The sequence below is a fragment of the Zootoca vivipara genome, chromosome 8 (assembly GCF_965207765.1).
Source record: "Zootoca vivipara chromosome 8, rZooViv2.hap1.1, whole genome shotgun sequence".
NCBI classification, from domain to species: Eukaryota; Metazoa; Chordata; class Lepidosauria; order Squamata; family Lacertidae; genus Zootoca; species Zootoca vivipara.
Genome location: NC_142591.1, coordinates 66,023,457 through 66,041,156, shown reverse-complemented (window position 1 = coordinate 66,041,156; position 17,700 = coordinate 66,023,457). Strand labels below are relative to the sequence as shown.

The 17,700-nt window shown below is 45.1% G+C and overlaps 1 protein-coding gene across 1 annotated transcript in view; it reads left to right on the top strand.

Annotated features, from left to right (window-relative positions):
- The first annotated feature begins 74 nt into the window (after positions 1 to 74).
- LOC118090051 (uncharacterized) overlaps positions 75 to 17,700 on the top strand; it is a 37,090-nt gene continuing 19,464 nt past the window's right edge. The window contains exons 1-2 of the mRNA XM_088675751.1: positions 75 to 6,081; positions 8,270 to 8,410. Coding sequence (XP_088531877.1) covers positions 8,292 to 8,410 — 119 coding nt within the window. The 5' untranslated portion in view covers positions 75 to 6,081; positions 8,270 to 8,291. The remainder of the gene's footprint in view (positions 6,082 to 8,269; positions 8,411 to 17,700) is intronic.

Below are 17,700 nucleotides of genomic sequence, written 5' to 3'. Positions count from 1 at the left end.
AGCAGCTTCCAATCTGGAGGAATCCATAATGCTTCCAGAGGATGTCCTGAATACAGATGAAATGAGACTGCTTGGCTGACACAGTGAGCAAAAAAGAACTTGGATCAAATATACCAGGCAAATCTAGAGATGCGGTGGATTCTTTTAATGCACCAGTTATGATATTTGAGACCCATATGGAAGTACCAGCAGTATGAGTAGTTCTCCCCCAGCCCATGTTATTTTTCAGGCGAGTGCACTAAAACCCATTGATAGGGAAGGATGGAAAGATGAGTTCATTTGCTACGGTATAACCCTGTCGACATATAATATGAGGCATGTTTGCCTTGTCACAAATGAGGAGATGGGCAGTAAGTTTCCCCCATTATTTGTATCAGACTGGGGGACTTCCCTGGGGACCTTTGGCTCTTAAACCCTGAGAACTGTAGGTGTCTTTTAAATGGAAGTGCAATTTTCTGTGCTTCACAGATGCAGGATCTGGAAAAGAGAGGCTGCCTTCTTAAGCCCTGCCTCCAATCTGTAACTGGCACTGGGTAGTATATATTTGGCTTGAGTTAATATAGTTAGCCCAAAACTTAGCCACATGTAACTTGTGCACATTCAGCTTTAAGCACCTTGCAGGGAGAAAAGAATGAATTAAAAAGGGGGTGGGTGTCCAGGAAGAAAGACTTTGGCAATTTTGACTATACAGTATGCAATTTTGGCTTTAGGCACGATCCCCAGAACGTAAACCCTGTGTAAGTTGTGGGCTTACTATAAATATTTGCAGTCAGTGATAACTAGCTGGTTTTAACACTGCCTGTTGAGTCATTCAGATAAAAGATGTGCTTTTATTCCTACCCCATTTGATATAATGCAAATAATTAGCTACCTTTCCCAAGTTCTCAAAGGTTTCCATCTCCTTCAGTCCATTGAATTTAATCCACTACATCACGGGTGTCAAACACAAGGCCCGGGGGCCAAATCCGGCCCGCCAGACCTCGTCATGTGGCCCGCCGAGCGCCCCAGCCAGCGGGACCCAGCAGCGGGACCTTGCTGCTGAAGCGCCGCACCGACAAAGCGCCGACAAACAGCTGGGGCTGGGGGGGGGGTAGAAAGGCGGGCAGAGCAGCGCTGCGTGGAGCGCCCCGAGCCACAGCAGGAGAAGGAGGAGGCAGCTTGCCGGGATTGCACTTTGAATCCTCCTCCTCCTGCCACGGCTCGGCGCCTGGAAACGGCTGCTGCTGAAGCACAGACAAAGCACCCAGCAGCGCCGTGTGGAGGAGGAGGAGGATTCAAAGTGCTACAGAGCACTGCTGCGTCCCAGAGGCTCGGGAATCTCCGCACGGCGCTGCCGGGCACCGACCCGGCAAGCCGCCTCCTCCTCTTGCCTCACCTCCTCCTCCTCCTGCCGCGGCTCAGCCTCATGAACGTGAGCTCAGCAGCAGCTCAGCCTCACGAACGTGCAACTCTGAGGCTTTACGCCCTTCTCCTAAAATGGACACCCGCTGCCTCACGCTGCACGGGAAATGCTTTTTGCCCCTGGGTCCCTTCGCGCTCTTTTCTGGCGCTGAATCAAGGCGGCGACCCCCCCTTCCCTTTCTTTCCTCCTCTCTCTCGTTCTTATTCTTTCTTTCCCTCTCCTTCCTTCCTTCTTTATCTCTGTCTTCTCTCCCTCTTTCTTTTTCTTTCCTTCTTTATTCCTTCTTTCCTACTCTTCTTTCTCTCACCTCTTTCCTTCCTCTCTCCCTCCTGCTCCCTCTTTTCTTTCTTTCTTCCTTACTTCCTTTCTTCCTTCCGTCCTTCCCATCTTTCTTCCTCTCCCTCATTCTTATTCTTTCTTTCCCTCTACTTCCTTCCTTCTTTCTCCCTTTCTGTCTTCTCTCCCTCTTTCTTTTTTTCCTTCTTTATTCCCTTCCTTATTTCCTACTCTTCTTTCTCTCCCCTCTTTCTTTCCTTCCTCTCTCCCTCCCACTCCCTCTTTCCTTCCTTCCTTCCTTCCTCACCCTCTCCCTCTCCTCAGAAACATAGGATGCTGCTTTATACTTCTGGCCTTTAAACCCTGGAACCAGGAGAGCAGCTCCAGTGAGTCAACCTCAGCCAGTCCCTTTGGTGAAGGGTGGTGGCTCACTGGCAGAACAGCTGTCCTGCATGCAGAAGGACCCCAGCATCTCCAGGTACTAGTAGCTCTGCAAAGGTCCTGCATGAAACCCTAGCGAGCCTCCACCACCCAGTGCAGTTACCAAAAATCATTTTTCAATAAATTGTACAATAATTGTACATTTGAATATCTACTTGCCATTATTCTGACTATGTTTCTGCTTTCAGAGCTAGTTATTACTTACATTATTACAAAAAACAGTAATAATTGAATGCAGTGACAATAATTTATGATAATAAAGAGTGGACACATAGTCCTACAGATACAACCGGCCCTTTGAGGGTGACCAAACTGCTGATGCGGCCCCCGATGAATTTGAGTTTGACACCCCTGCACTACATCCTATGGGTCCTTCCTCTCCTGCATTTTTTTCTGCACAACCAGCATAGTGGGAGGGAAGACAACATTTAGCATTCTTTTTGCTGAAGATTGAGACAGGGTTGTAAGAAATCCCTGCCTCGAGGAAGCCAAGCGTAGATTACAGCCACACTTGGCCACTGTTCTGATCTCTGTGAATGCAAAGTATTCCCAATGCAGGAGCTTGATTTGCATCCATCTTAAAGCTTTAGAAGAGTGTTTGTTACTATGACAACAAAGAATTAAGCAACTCAGGCATACCTTTGTCATGTCATAACTATATTGGGCTTTAATCATTCATAGAAGCAGGAGCGCCAAGGGCTGCTGGATTCAGCTTCTTCCCATGTAAGTGTCTTTGTGGTTCATATAATAGTAATTTGGTTTCCTTGAAACCCTAGAAGATGTTGCCTGGCCTTGGGTTTTTTTTCTCTTCGTGCTGCTTTAAGAGGTATTTATATCTTTCAGATTCCTAAGAAAAGCCTCTTGCTGTCGCGTTAATACTTGTTTTGTCATACAATACTTTCCAAGGAAATGGCAGTCTCTTGCATTTCTTATGTTAGCAGCACATTTATGCCACATATATATGTGTGTGTTCTTTTTGTTTTCAAAGCAAATGAGAAAACGCTTTCCAAAATAAATTCCTGCTTTGGGTCAAGGAAACCAACAATAGTTTTCTCTCTTGGAGGTGTTTTTCAAATGAAGTTACACTCCCCCAAGTGCCGCTCTACCACATAGCTTTCTGAAAGATGTTTTGGTGCTGCTATGAAAGGCTAGTGGGTTCATTCCTTCCAGGATAAGAGTTAATATCTTTGGCAGAGGACGTCCCTGTATAGCTCTCAACAGCAGCTGACCTGCCTGGCAGTTATCATTGTGAAATGTTTTCAGAACACACACTTGGAAAACAGATGTTCATAGAGCAGAAGCTGAGAGTTCGGCAAGTTGGATGCTGCAGCTGGAAGCTGGAAGGAGAGGGAGAAATCTTATACAGAAACAGGAGCGGACAGTGGAGAGCACACTTTGACCAGGGTTTTGATTTGGGCCACTCGGCCTTGCCAATCCCATTCCTCATCCAACTCTTAATCCTTTTTCCCATTTATGGTGCTTGCTACGAATCCCTGGAACAGCCGATGGATTGGGTGGAGTGGAGGAGGATGCAAAAAGCAGTCAGTTAGAACCAAGTCTTGTGGCCACAAATTCCTTGTACCTGGACGAGGGAAACGTGCATGAGATCTGAATTGCTGCTAGGGGAATAGATTAAATATGTTTATAAACGTGTCCCAGTGTTTTCCATTTTAATACTAAGGTATTTATTAGAACTTGAACTTTATTTACAGCTGTTTGTTTTGAAATAGTGCCATCTTCAAATCATGTCAGCTGATGCTTCTTAAATTCTGCCTTCCCTTTTCTTTTGAAGGGAAGGCAAAATTCTTTTGATCTGTTGATCCCTCAGCTAAACACGTGAAGCATAGGCTCTCCACTGAGCTACAGTCATTCTCTAGTCATTCTAATGGGCTTGCATCGCAGAACGACCAATAAAGCAGAATAAATCCATCACTAGCACACTATTATTGTGTTAAGATGTTGGAGAACCCACCTGCAATTAAACACAAGTCTGGAGGAACTGCTAAGAGTCCAAGTTGTCCTTCAGGAAATCTCCAGTCCCAGGGTATGGTGTGAAGGGACACGTGAGGCCACAACGCCGCTAAAGCTAAGCAGGTCAGGGTCCAGTCAGTGGTCTGGATGGGAAACAGCCTGGGACCCACATCTGCACTAACTTGGGCTCCGAAGTCTGAACTCTGGTCTGAACCAGATAGTGTTAGGTGAGCCTCTCTTCCTCTCAGCCTCGTTCTCTATATCTGCAGTATGGAAGATACTGCCTTTGTTGTAAGGATTGCAACTCTCCATAATGCATGCGAAACGCCTCAGATACTTGCTGAAAAGCCCTACACATGTACAAATGCTACTGCTATTGTTGTCTATAACGGCCCACCAAGTTGTAAGGAGAATTCTGTCACCCCTGCTTCTCCAGATTTCTGATCAGGTGCAGATGTGTAGTAAGAAATATTTCATCAGCACTTGGTAGGGATGGTCAATGGCCATCTGGTGATGAAAAACAGAGTTGTCTGTCTTGCCTGTGTATGTAGCTGGCTGGTTGGCTGAGGCCTGTGTGGTAAACTGAGTAAGGGGCTCCAAGGAAAAAGGCAAACAATTGTACTCTGCCAAATTCCTGTCCTGTGAGGGGCATCAGTTGTCCCATGGAGGACAGAAGCTCACAAGTTATTTGTATCTTTCTTGAATTGCCCAGTCCTGGGCCAGAGGCAAGAATGCACATGGTCAGCCAGTATTTCAGTTGTGATTCTTCCCCCTGCCCTCTCTCCCTACTGTTCTTTGTTCAAGTTAGGGCTGGGAGACAAGTAGCTCTCTCTCTTGGCTCAGAGAGGAGCCTAGCAACACAGCCTGAGAAACCTCTCAGTAAAGCTAGCGGCTCCTTTTTGTAAGGGAGAAGTAATAATCAGCACACTAATACAAAACAAATAGACTTTTTTTTTAGTCTGCCCACCCTATGTGTTTTGAGCCAATAGTGACAGCGTGAAACAAAATTCATGTCAAACTCTTTGTTGTAGTCACCACTGATAAATATCCAGTGACTTTCCAGGAGTTCGCCGCCATCACATAAATGTGTTAAATTTTCTTTCTTCTGGAAAGCAGGGAAATCTGTTTCAGCTTTGGGGCAGGGGAAGGAAAGGAAATGTGATGCACTGCATCATCATTATCATCGTCGTCATTTTGTATTAGTTACAGGTAGGTAGCCGTGTTGGTCTGAGTCGAAACAAAATAAAAAATTCCTTCAGTAGCACCTTCACCTTAAAGACCAACTAAGTTTTTTATTTTGGTATGAGCTTTCGTGTGCATGCACACTTCATCAGATTTTGTATTGTTTATCTTGCCCAGAAGTTTCATACAGCTGTTAATCGGCATGGAGGAACCAGGTGGAATTCCTGCAGGATAGTATAGGATGTGGCCCTCCAGGTGTTAATGGACTCCAGCTTCCATCTGTTCCAACCAGCATAGTCAATGGTCATGGATGATGGGAATTGTAGTCCAGCATCTAGAAGGCAGTGAGTTAGCCAGTCCTGCCCTAGGCCAATGGCCAAAGTATAGAACAGGAGTCCCCCCCCCCCGCAAACACCTAATTTCCCCCCAATTTATTTGAATATTCCCATATCAGAGAAATTCAAATTTACAGGAGACATGCATCAAGATTGGTATTAAGGGTAGCACCGTGTGGAATATGTTGATTAAATGGGAATGCAAAAAGCTGCAGACAGTAATTTCTGGTGTGGACAAGTCCTTTTTATGCCACAAACGTACCGGTTTTGTTTGTCTTTTGTTCCAGTTTTGTTGAGCTATAGCACAAGAGAGCCCCTCCAGATAGCAACAAAGCACCATCATTGGAGAAGCATCACAAAACTAATAATATGGAATGATGTGTGGATGCTCCAGCATAAATCCACCACTATTGCATGATTATTGCATCAATGACATGTTGAAGAATCCACCTGCGAAAAGACCCTTACTCTCAGGTACCCATGCATAGCCTTACAATCCAAGCTAAGTACAAGAATCATTCACCAAAGCTTTAAGAAGCAATTTGAGAAATAAATTCCCACTCTCTCCCACTCAGAAGCATAAGCTAGAAATCGAGGTTCAAATGACTTTAGGGAACAGGTTTTTGGTGTGATATGCTGTGTTTACAAGCTGTGTTTTTCATCAGAAAAGTAGGCCATCCAACTATATACTCATGTCTGCTTCTATTTTGGGGCCAAACGAGAAATCAAGTTTTATGTAACAACGTTCATCCTTTGTGTATCACAGCCTGCCTCCTGCAATCTAAAGGCAATGCTGCTTTTTTCTGTTCCTGAATGTGGGGAGGCAGTAATTGTGGGATCAATAAGAGTTTTGAGACTTCAGGTAGCATCTCTTATCTCAGTAACAGCTGTTTTTGCAGTTCAGGACCTCAAATCATCCACCCTTATAGCTGGAAAAAGAATTCCCTTATGCCTTTAACTTGTGTGAATCGATTTTGAATATCAGTCTCACAGCTGATGACATGTGAGCCTCTTTTAGAGATGGAATTTATATAGATCCTGTTTAATCTTCAGACAAGATTTGCCCCTGATGTGACTTACAGTTAAAACCCACACAAAGGATTTTACATCTGGAATGTGTTATACTAGGAGTGAGGGCGACCGGGAGTCTTTTTTGACATCTTGCAATTGATTACACAGGCTGTTACTATTTTGGGGTAGGATTCAATATTTTATTGGCAAATTTTAGTTGATTTGGAGCTCTTCCAAGGAGACCAGCTTCCTTAAAAAAATTGGCCTTTCTTCGATAAAGACAGTCATCAGAAAATACACTCAGAAGTGTGGGCTAACATTTGCTTGACGTCATCCGACCTCTGTAATCTCCCTGAAAACACATCAGAATGGATACTCAATAGAAAGCTGACGTTGTCTAACCTTCCCAGAAGCATTGTGCAAACAAATGAGGATGGATCCTCAATAAATAGGTTCTCCCCTCTAAATGGAGGGGGCAGGAGCTGAAGTTGGAATCAAAGGTTGACTAATACGCTACTGACTTAAAATGCTTTTTTTCAGAATTTACAAGAGGCATGATAAATGACCATCCCAGAAGGCAGGGCCACCAACCTGGTATCATAATGAGATCAGGTGACCCGTTTTTGCCTGCGTGATAATTTGAACTCAAACCATATAGGCAAAGGTACAGCCCACAAAGTGCTGGTTATCACTTGCAATGCCCCTTGCAAAACACTCCACAACACCTGACAGCTGATGGTTGGGTCTTGCAAAGCACTGAGGCACTGCACAGAACCTCCATGTCGAACCCAGATATTTGTAAAATAAAAAAATTCCTTCAGTAGCACCTTAAAGACCAACTAAGTTTTTATTTTGGTATGAGCTTTCGTGTGCATGCACACTTCTTCGAAAGCTCATACCAAAATAAAAACTTAGTTGGTCTTTAAGGTGCTACTGAAGGAATTTTTTTATTTTACTTCGATCCAGACCAACACGGCTACCTACCTGTAACCAGATATTTGTGAGTGACTTAAAATGGGTAGAGCATGTGCCATTGGAACCAACTGTGACAATGGGATTTCATCTAGTATGAGAGCAGTAGGAATGCAAGACATGCAGATTACTTCGTCTGCTGCATTGTCTTCAAAGAAGTACAGACTAATTGACAGAAGCCCTCATTGCCATCCTATATCATACAAATCATTTTGCATGGGACGTCTCCACCATTGACCCAAGAGTGTGCATTATTCCCATTTCCATTCCTGCTGAAATGAAATGAAATCTAGCCTGCAACAGCTTGATCACTTTGCAAATGTCTTGCTTGGGTAAAGAGGCGGGGGGGGGGCGATGTTGGGAGAATTTCTACAATAAGAATAATTCATTTTGTTCCTCGCCGCTTACCGGGTTAATGCACTCAAGACTAGAATTAGAAGGGCTGCCTACATTTTGCAAAAGTTTTCCCTCCTTGAACACTAACGGACATTAAAGGCTAGCCAAATTCCTCCCCTTTGCCATTGATCTACCTGGCTCTGTGCCTGGGATAAGAGCAAGTTCTGCTCGCTGAGTCATGCTTGTTTTCTCTGAGCTACTCTTGGGAAAGGCTCAAATTGCTTGTTTCTAGACCAGGGAAGCATTTCCCGCCCTGTCTAAAAATGCCATGCTTTTCTGTTAGTGCAGGTGAAGTGTAAAGAACAATGAGTACGGTGTACAAAGGTAGATTCATTGGGATGGCACTGACGAGTCCACAGTTGATCCAGGACCCAGGAACCTGGAGCCAATTCTGCAACATGCACTTCTTCTATAAAGACTTCTGGTAGGTCCAGGATTCTCAAATTGTCAGGCATACTTGCTTATGGATGCTTCAAGAGCAGGTGAGACTCTACCAGAAACCTCTCTTCCATTTCTGATGGATAGATGCTCTTCATGACCACAACATGTGAAATGGCCGTCTCAAACGCACCCACCTCGGCTTAATTGTGGGTTAAATTTCCAAACTGCAAGGCAGCTGGTTTGAGAGAAAACACATCAACCAGCAGTGTTTCTCAAGAAGCTACAGGGCAGATGCTGTTACACACCACCCCAATCTTTGAGCGGTCAGACTCGCTCAATAAGAGACTGTGGTGTCTTTAGGATATATGGTTTTATTTACACATATATACAACCTGAGCATAGGATGGAAGGGCTCACAGCATTGGCAGCCCCAACAGATCTTGCTTCCTCATTCAGTTCCTGGCACAGCTCCAACACAGAGCAGCACAAAGCTAAACATGTGTCTCTGTCTCTGCCACTTCTTGCATTCAGATTTTCCAGCTCACTTGCTCACACAACTCTCTAGACCAGTTCCCCTTGGACCTATTGCTTTCCATCACTTAGCTGTAGCTATTGCAACCTCTTTGGACTTGTAAATCATGTTACTTAGCTCTGCATGTTACTCAGCTCTGCAGGCAAGGGGTGACATAACTGGGCTCAGACTAGTTGTCAGCCAAAGCCATTACCTAGACCAGAGGCTTTCAACCTTTTTGAGTCTATGGCTCCCATGACCAATTACATTCTTTCTGTGACAACCCTGTGGGGCTCAGGAGCCCAGTTATGTCACCCCTTGCCTGCAGAGCTGGCAGCCCCTCCTCACGCTTTTTCAAACGCCCTCCCTTGTGGAGTGTTCCCTCTGTCTCATCTCAACTCCTCTCCTCTTGGGAGTCCTCTGGGCGACCGCAGCTCCCGCCCTCTGGTCTCTGAGCTGCTCCCCCTGCCCCAAAGAGAGGTGCCTGCTCACCATGCCCCACGGGCCTGGGAAGCACCCCCTGGCCAGCCCCAGAGGTACCATTCACCTGGGGAGCTTGTAGCCAGGGCTGCTGCCACAAACAGCTGTACAAGCCTTTGGGAGGCAGAGATGCAAGAGGCACTGGTGGACAAAGGTGGGGTTGGGGGAGCGGCTTGACCCGGGTGCCATTAGGGAGGGGATGACATCGCGGCCACCCCCAGGACGCTCACTGTGCATGCCCCAGGACGTGCTCCACTTGCTGCGCACCCCCCCCCCCGGACGCTCACCACGCCCCCTGGGATGCGCGCCAGCCACGCCTCCAGATGTATGCCGCTCCTGGTGCCAGAGCAGGTAGCTCCGCCACTGGTGAGAGGGCATCAGAGGAGGGAGAAAAAGAAAGAGGGACAGAGGCCAGTGTTGAAAACCACTGACCTGGACAAAGGAACTGGTTTGGCAAGCTTGCCCTTATACATTTCTCCCCTCCACACACACATGCAGGATCACAGTTTTGGAAGGCATACAGGGTCTCATCCAGACTACCATTGCCCAGAAAAACTTAATAGCACTATGGATTGTGGCCAATGTCATGTGTACAGAGCTTCAAACACTACCAGTGGGAGCACATTGGAGCCAGAGTAAGTGGTAATGTATACTCAGCCTATTAGATGCGTACAGCAGCAGCTAGTTATCAGCCATAAAAACCCACTAAAGAAACCTATTAAAGCTACTAGTTGTCACTGAGGACACTTCTTTAATTATCAACTAAACTACAACAATAATAATAATAATAATAAGGGCATCTCATCCCTTTGTGGCCTTGGCAGTATTATTAAAGAAGATCACAGTAATACAGGCTAATGTCAGCTCTGGCACAGTTTCCTTCAGAGTTCATTATATTGAACACAGCAAGCAGTTCCTTGCAAACAACCTGGTCTAGGTATATTTTGAGCTAAATTGCTGGAACATTACCAAGATGTCTGCACAGTTCCCAGGACGTCTGATAAATACAGGAGACTTTGTTCTGGGTGGTGCCAGTGGCATTGGTTTTAGAGCATAAAAGCTACGAAATACGCAGAAGTCCTTGCTTCTTGGAAAGAGCAGAACATGGCATGTTGCCTCCTCTTACTATTTTTTAAGGCATGCATGAACTCTCACCTGCTTCTGAACTGGGTGGCAATTTATAACATGGTCAAAGCCTCTGTTTTTGGTGTCAATGATTAGGGTTAAAGTAATCACAAAACATTTAGCAAAGCCAACTAGAACTGATGTTGTGAATCACGTGAAGGAAATGTGACCTCTCTTGCTTAAAGAAAAAGAGTTCAGGCCTCTTTTAAGCTTGTGCATGCAAGTATGGGGATTTTGGTGTACATAGTATGCTTAAAAGGTAAAGGGACCCCTGACCATTAGGTCCAGTCGTGACCGACCCTGGGGTTGCGGCGCTCATCTCGCTTTATTGGCCGAGGGAGCCGGTGTACAGCTTCCAGGTCATGTGGCCAGCATGACAAAGCCGCTTCTGGCAAACCAGAGCAGCGCATGGAAACGCCGTTTACCTTCCCGCTGGAGCGGTACCTATTATCTACTTGCACTTGGACGTGCTTTCGAACTGCTAGGTTGCCAGGAGCTGGGACCGAGCAAAGGGAGCTCAACCCGTTGTGGTGATTCGAAGCGCTGACCTTCTGATCTGCAAGCCCTAGGCTCTGTGGTTTAACCCACAGCGCCAACCGCGTCCCTTTTACATAGTATGCTTACCAAACCATTAATTCTCAAATGCTGGGATGGGATCCATCAGAGGGTCATGGAAACCTTTTGGGTGAGGCCGTAATAAACTGTTGAATTGGTTCCAGCTGTTAATTTAGCAGTTCTGTCTTTTTGGGTGATAATGGGTGACTGAGCCATTCTGGATGTCAAAGCTTCCTAGTAAGGAAAGTGTCAGCAGGGTGATGGCTGGCTGAGCACTATTTATTCTGCTGGTTGGTTTTTGTACTGACCGTCAGCTCAGGGATCATCACAGTCTCTTTGTGGCTTGACCATATCAGATATTACGAATTGGCATGTCTGAAAATGCCTCCAGACTGTCACTATTTTGTGGGTGGAATTCTGGCACCTAACTAGACTGTTAGGTTTGTACAAGTAAAGTGGATTAAAGGGCTCTATTGACCTAGTGCAACAAATCCACTTAAAAATAGATCCTTACCACCCCCCCAGCTTGGAAACCGATGGGAAAATACATTGGAAAGTGTGTGTTGAACGAATCACTAATCGGAAGGTGTGTGAACACCCCACAAGCAAACCATAATAAATGCTTAGTTAAACTCCAGGTTATAATCTAACCTCCATGTAAGCTTTGTGCAACCAAATCGGGTTGAATGCTCAACAAATAAATTATATGGAGGGACTCTCGCAGTTGCAAATCTGGAAGCATGTTATCCGATTATGCTTTCTTTCTGTCTCTCTCTCTCTCTCTCTGTGCTTTCTGTCTCTCTCCTTGCCTCCCTCCATCCCGCCACGTCTTCTATAAAGAAACCTCATCATACTGGGACTATGCCCAGACAGCAGCCAGGGCTTCCAGCTGTGGAGTCCCTTCTCTGCTGAGTCATGGTTGTCATCTCCCTGCAGAAACTGGCTGAGCAGAGTGGAGTGATGACCCATGTCAACCATCAATGGATGCTTTCCCGTTAATACAGCCTTCCCGTTAATAACAATAATAATGAACAAATAATTTAATAATAACATTCACAAATGAAGTACACTCCTTCTGGGATCCAGTACTTCCTTACATTGATATGCTCGTTATATCATTCACATGATCAAGCAGGTGATTTTAAAAAAAAAACCAACCCAACTCCAATTCTGTTCCGTGATGAGGCAGAATACAGAACTGTAGATGTAATGTTTGGAAGTAGCCAGAGATTGAATTCCCACTTTGTTCAATCCAGGAAACAAAAATTGGGTGGTAAGCGTGTGTGTGTGTGTAACAAGTTATGATTTTATCCAACAAGCTGGCCTCTGCTGGGGGAGGGTATTCAGAGGCTTTGGGGAAGAGAGCAGAGAATTACCAACATAGCCCTTCTTGTAATTTCTCTTTTACCTTCAAGTTGTCGTGTGTGATCTACACACGCATGCGCACACACACAGTGTTCAGGAAGCTTCGTAAATCGATTAACAGCATACTAACGGGAAGGGGGAGAATTTGGACTACCTCCAAAAGTGTAATAGAAACTTAGGCACCCATTTTATGCCGTCTTGATCTGCTCTCCACTTGCATTTGTTTATTCGGCAAAAATCCTGGAGCATCCTGTTCTGGAATGATTCTTATCTATTGTTCTTATTTATAGTTTCAGCTGAATGACCTGCAATTGAATCTGTGTTCTTCCAGCTCTGTTTCCCTTTAACTTTGACAGAAAATTGAGTCCCCTGTGTATTTAAACAAACAATGGGCTGGTTTTCAGACATCTTATTTCCGAGCGGGTAAAATGAGTTTACGGCCTTTACCTCTTCAATTTCTGTGTGCTTGTTTGGAGCACAGCAACCCAGCGCCACATGCAGAAGTCGGACGTTTCCTGCAACTGGAGAGAACGATCAGCCTCTCTGTCACGATGAGCCATTACAGTATTTCATGCCTGCGCGAGGCAAACATTTCCCCACACAAAACTGAATAGTGAAGCAACCAAGTTGGAAGAGCTTTAACGGTCTCAGAAATCATCACTTAGGGGAAAAAAGGAAAGAAAGAAATCATCACTGAGACTTGGAGCTCACATTATTTTACCACAGGGTGCTGCCAAAAACAGCATGGTTTGGTAAATGACCCATTTCTCACATTGTAGCCTATTACAAAACTCTTACTACGCGGAGTGAAGCTGTCATACAATGAGTTCCCCAACCCCATGAGTGCACAACATGATTCCTGCCCTCCAGCTTAATAAGTACATTAAAATGGTCGCCTCTGAGGAGTGCTGCTCTCTGAGGTCAGCACTGGCCCAGATATTTGAAGCTGCCATTCCTCTCCAGGACTTTGGTAACTGTAGCTCTGCTACGGCTTCCAGTAAACTTTGGAGGAAGCCGCATACTTTCGTTTGCTTTAAAATATATGGTGTGTACTCAGCCTACGTTTCCTCAAAAAGGACTGAATATTACGGTTTGTCTTTTATCTGTTTGTCAAAATGCATATTAAAATAAGAGGGGACGAAATGAAGGCAAAGCTTTGTCAAGACGCAAGATTTATTGGCGTACATCTTTATTTGTAAACAGAATAATCTTGGCATCCAAACCAGCTCTCAAAATGACTTACAACCAAAGACTTAAAAACAACAATACTAATCTCATAAAAGTCACAATAAACATCAAAAAAGAAAACTCAAACACATTTTATTTTTTTTAAGGATGATTTTAAACGGTTAAGAACTCCTGCGGCATAAGAACACACGCAGAATGTTTTAGGGAAATTGGTTTAACTTTGTGCAATGTTGGGCATGCTCCAAAATGAAAGATAGATCAGAAACCGGGCTCCGGGCTAAACTGGCGGCCATCTCTTCATGGAAGGCGCATGTTAAAATAGCTATTTTATTTCCAGCGCTACTGATGAAATGAGATCCTGATCCTGCACTTGCAGGGTTGGGCATGTGGCCAGAGAAAACTCTCTTCAAAAAAAAAGGCGTTCCAAATAGGATGTGTGTCAGATCATCTGCGCTGCAAAGAATGGAATGCAGACCTCCAGGCCTCCTAAAGGAGCGGCAGGATTAAGTGGACCCACATCGCAAAATGCAGACAAATAAACATCCACAGGAGCCACTCCGGGATTCTGCAACTTGTGACCCACCAAGACGAATGAAGTCGGCCGGCTATGTCTGCAGCCTGCCAGTCCCTCTGGTTTCAAAGTCTCAAGCAGGCACCAAAAGCTGCACATTTATAGAGAGCACATTTATAGAGAGCAGGGGAACATATGTGGGAGAGTGGGCTTCCCACCAGTATCTTGTCGGCCACCCTGAGTACAGAATGCAGGACTAGATGGGCCTTTGGCCTGATCCAGCAGGCCTCTTCTTATGTGCCCATTATGAGACTGGCATCAGTTGCTAGTTTCCAGTTCCTTATTCCTAATTCACAAGGGACCACAGGAACACAGTTCCTTATACCAACTCAGACCAGTGGTCCATCTAGATTAGTATTGTCTACCCTGACTGGCAGCGACTATCCAGAGTTTCAGGCAAGGGACATTCACAGTCCTACCTGGAGGTCCCAGGGGTTGAACCCAATACCATCTGCATACAAAGCAGGTGCTCTGTGACCCTTCCCCATAGTAGTAGTAGTAGTAGTAATTTATTGCTTGTACCCCATCCATCTGACTGGGTTGCCCCAACCACTCTGGGGGGCTTTCTGGGCAGTAGAAGGGAGGATATTATTTGTGCTGGGTAAGGATTTATATGAGCAGAGAACAGCCAGCAGGAATGTGTGGGAAGACATTAAAAATTGTCTGCAAAATAATTTTATTATTAGGGAAAAGAAGAAAAACAAACCGAACCAAAAAAAAACCACTCCAAAAACCACCCTCCAAGATTGGAACAAGTAGTGACCAAAACCAAACCTGAACTGCTTCCAAAACACTATGAAGAGAAAAACGTCCAAATTTGTCCATGCTTATCGAGTTTGTCTTGTTTTCTATAAACTGTTCTTTCTTTACTGATAAACCAGCTATTTGCAGTAGCCACTCTTGAGCTTCTGGAATGTAGTATGGACATTTCCATCCCATAAAGAGCAACTTCTTAGCAACCAGCAGAGCAGTTTAGGATAGAAATGAAGTACCTGCTGCCTTTGTTAGAAGGCCCCATAAAAATGGTACGAAACCTAGCCAGTGCTGAATTACAAAGGTGTCCGTTGCTTTTAAACCTAGTTTGCATCTTGGCAATGGAAAAAACAACAACCATACTACCCTCCTGTTTCTTGTTTCTCAGACATGTCTCTTAATTATTCCTGATTTTCCCATATATGGATTCTGAGTTCCTGTTATGGGAAATAAAGGGCGAATAAGGTAATTATGATTTCATGCTGTCCAACCTTTTATTGCCTGAAATTGGGACCCACATTGGGTCACATGCCCCAGTTTTTTCAGGGTGAGAGCAAGGCATGGGTCGAGAGAGCACAGCACTGGTGCTCTGGGCTCATCAGAGGGTTGCACCACCAGACTGCTGTATCTTCAGCACTCTGGCGCGACCCTGCTCATGAGTGCCAGAGTGAGAGTCTCTTGGTCCCATGGTGCAAGGACTCACACCAGAGCGCCAGGCCCCAAAAAAGGGACATCCAGGAATCGAACAGAAGCTGGGATTGGCATCTGGGATTCTGGGGTGCCCTGATTAAAACGGGGAAGTTGGTGGGTAAGTGATTTGCGTCCTTCCAGTGTTGAAGGCAGTATGTCTCTGAATCACAGGTGGGGGAAATGCGGGCTTCTCAGAGGCCTGTGGTTAGCCATTGCGAGAACAGAATGCCAGGCTAGAGGGGCTTTTTGTCTGATCCAGCCGGACTCTTCTCACAGTTATATGATTTTGACTTTTTAAAACATCGTGAGAGTTGGGAGACTCTGAGTCTAGCCTTGGCATGCAGTGTTTCTCACCCTCGCTAGACAAGAATGGGTTTGTTAGATTGCTTATGTATGCAGTGAGGGGTTATGATTCCCCCTCCCTCACAATGAATGCATACATACATTGGTGCCCTCCATTCCGCTTATTTGGAAATCTTGTCAAGCTGGAGCTTGAACGTTAACGGAAATGTTAAAAATAGTCTATTGTTGCTGGGCAACTACAGTGAATATTAAGTTGTAAACTGAGCTGAACGCAATAATGTCCTGTGTTATGCTTAGCAACTTTTACCCAGTATGATAAGGGCCTGTGGATCTAAGGATTATGTGATGCAGCAAGAGGTAGAGGGAAAAGCCAACAAAAAGGTCAAGCTTATACACCATCTGAAACATGGAGCCATTAGTAAAACAACAACAACAACAACAACCCTCATTTGTGTGCACCCTGAAGAATTTAAAACTACACACCAAGGAAACCCAATTTGTGACCGAATGAATAATAAGTGAGTTCTGTAATTTATATAAATGGTGCAAATGAGGCATGTTCTCTATTTTGCTTATTCTCCACCTTGTAGATTTCTCACCTCTGATAACTAAGGAAAAGGGCAAGAAGACTGCAGCCTTGGGCCTGAATGTCTAGAATTCCTGCTGAAGTCACTTCTAGCTTTGACTATTTCATCAGATGTTACTAAACCCATTTCAATCCCGCCTTCCAGTGACGAAGGCTGGAAACATTCTTTAAAAAACAAACAAAAAACCAACCACTGAGATTTCTCAGAACTTCGGGCTTTGCACTCCTTGCCAAGTTCTACGTACTGTATATGACTTTTGTGCTTGTGTAGAATCGCAGCATGCACCCACAGCATTGCTAAGGCTGCATGCCTTCACTTGTTCAGCAGCTAATATTCTTGAATGTCCACTGTGGGCAGAAGATGGGAACGACTGCCAACTAATTTTGGACCTGAATCAAACTTCCCACTGTATTTATCTATTGAAATTCACATTTTGCAGTTCACACAGCCCTGTGATCTGTTCTTACTAAGTTTTATGAGCTTGTGTGTGGCCAAGCTATTCATGAGACACACAGTACATATTTGGGGAACTATCCTCAGCCTTACATTCCACCACGAGTTGAGTCATTGCAAGGCGCTGAACCCGTTCCACAGCCTGGAAAGGATATTTGCAATTAACTGGGTGGCCACCCAGCCCCAGCAGGGTGGTGGTTACAGGAACACTTTAAACCCTGGCATTAGAGCATCCTGAGGATAGGCACCCATAGGGTTCTGGGTGGGATGGCACAGGGGCACAAGGGGCATTCTTTCAAGAAAGGGAATCAAAAGCTTAAAACAATAGGAGGCTACAAGGATGTAAACATGAATGTGAAACGGAGTTGGTTAAGTGATTAAGCTTTTACTCAATTCTGCCCCAGTCCTATTTGTATAATACCATTGTTTCCTCCTGGATGTTAAAGAAAGCTCCAGTAGGCAAGTGGTGTTTATTGCAGAAATGTTGCTTCAACTGATAATCAAACACGCGCTCACTATTTTGACAAAGAAACAAAGGGGAGCTTTCTTAGCCACTTGGGCTTGCAGATTGGAAGGTCGGTGTTTCGAATCCCCGAGACAGGGTGAGCTCCCGTTGCTCTGTCCCAGCTCCTGCCAACCTACCGTAGCAGTTGGAAAGCACGCCAGTGCAAGTAGATAAATAGGTACCTCTGTGGCGGGAAGGTAAACGGTGTTTCTGTGTGCTCTGGCTTCTGTCATGGTGTCTCATCGTG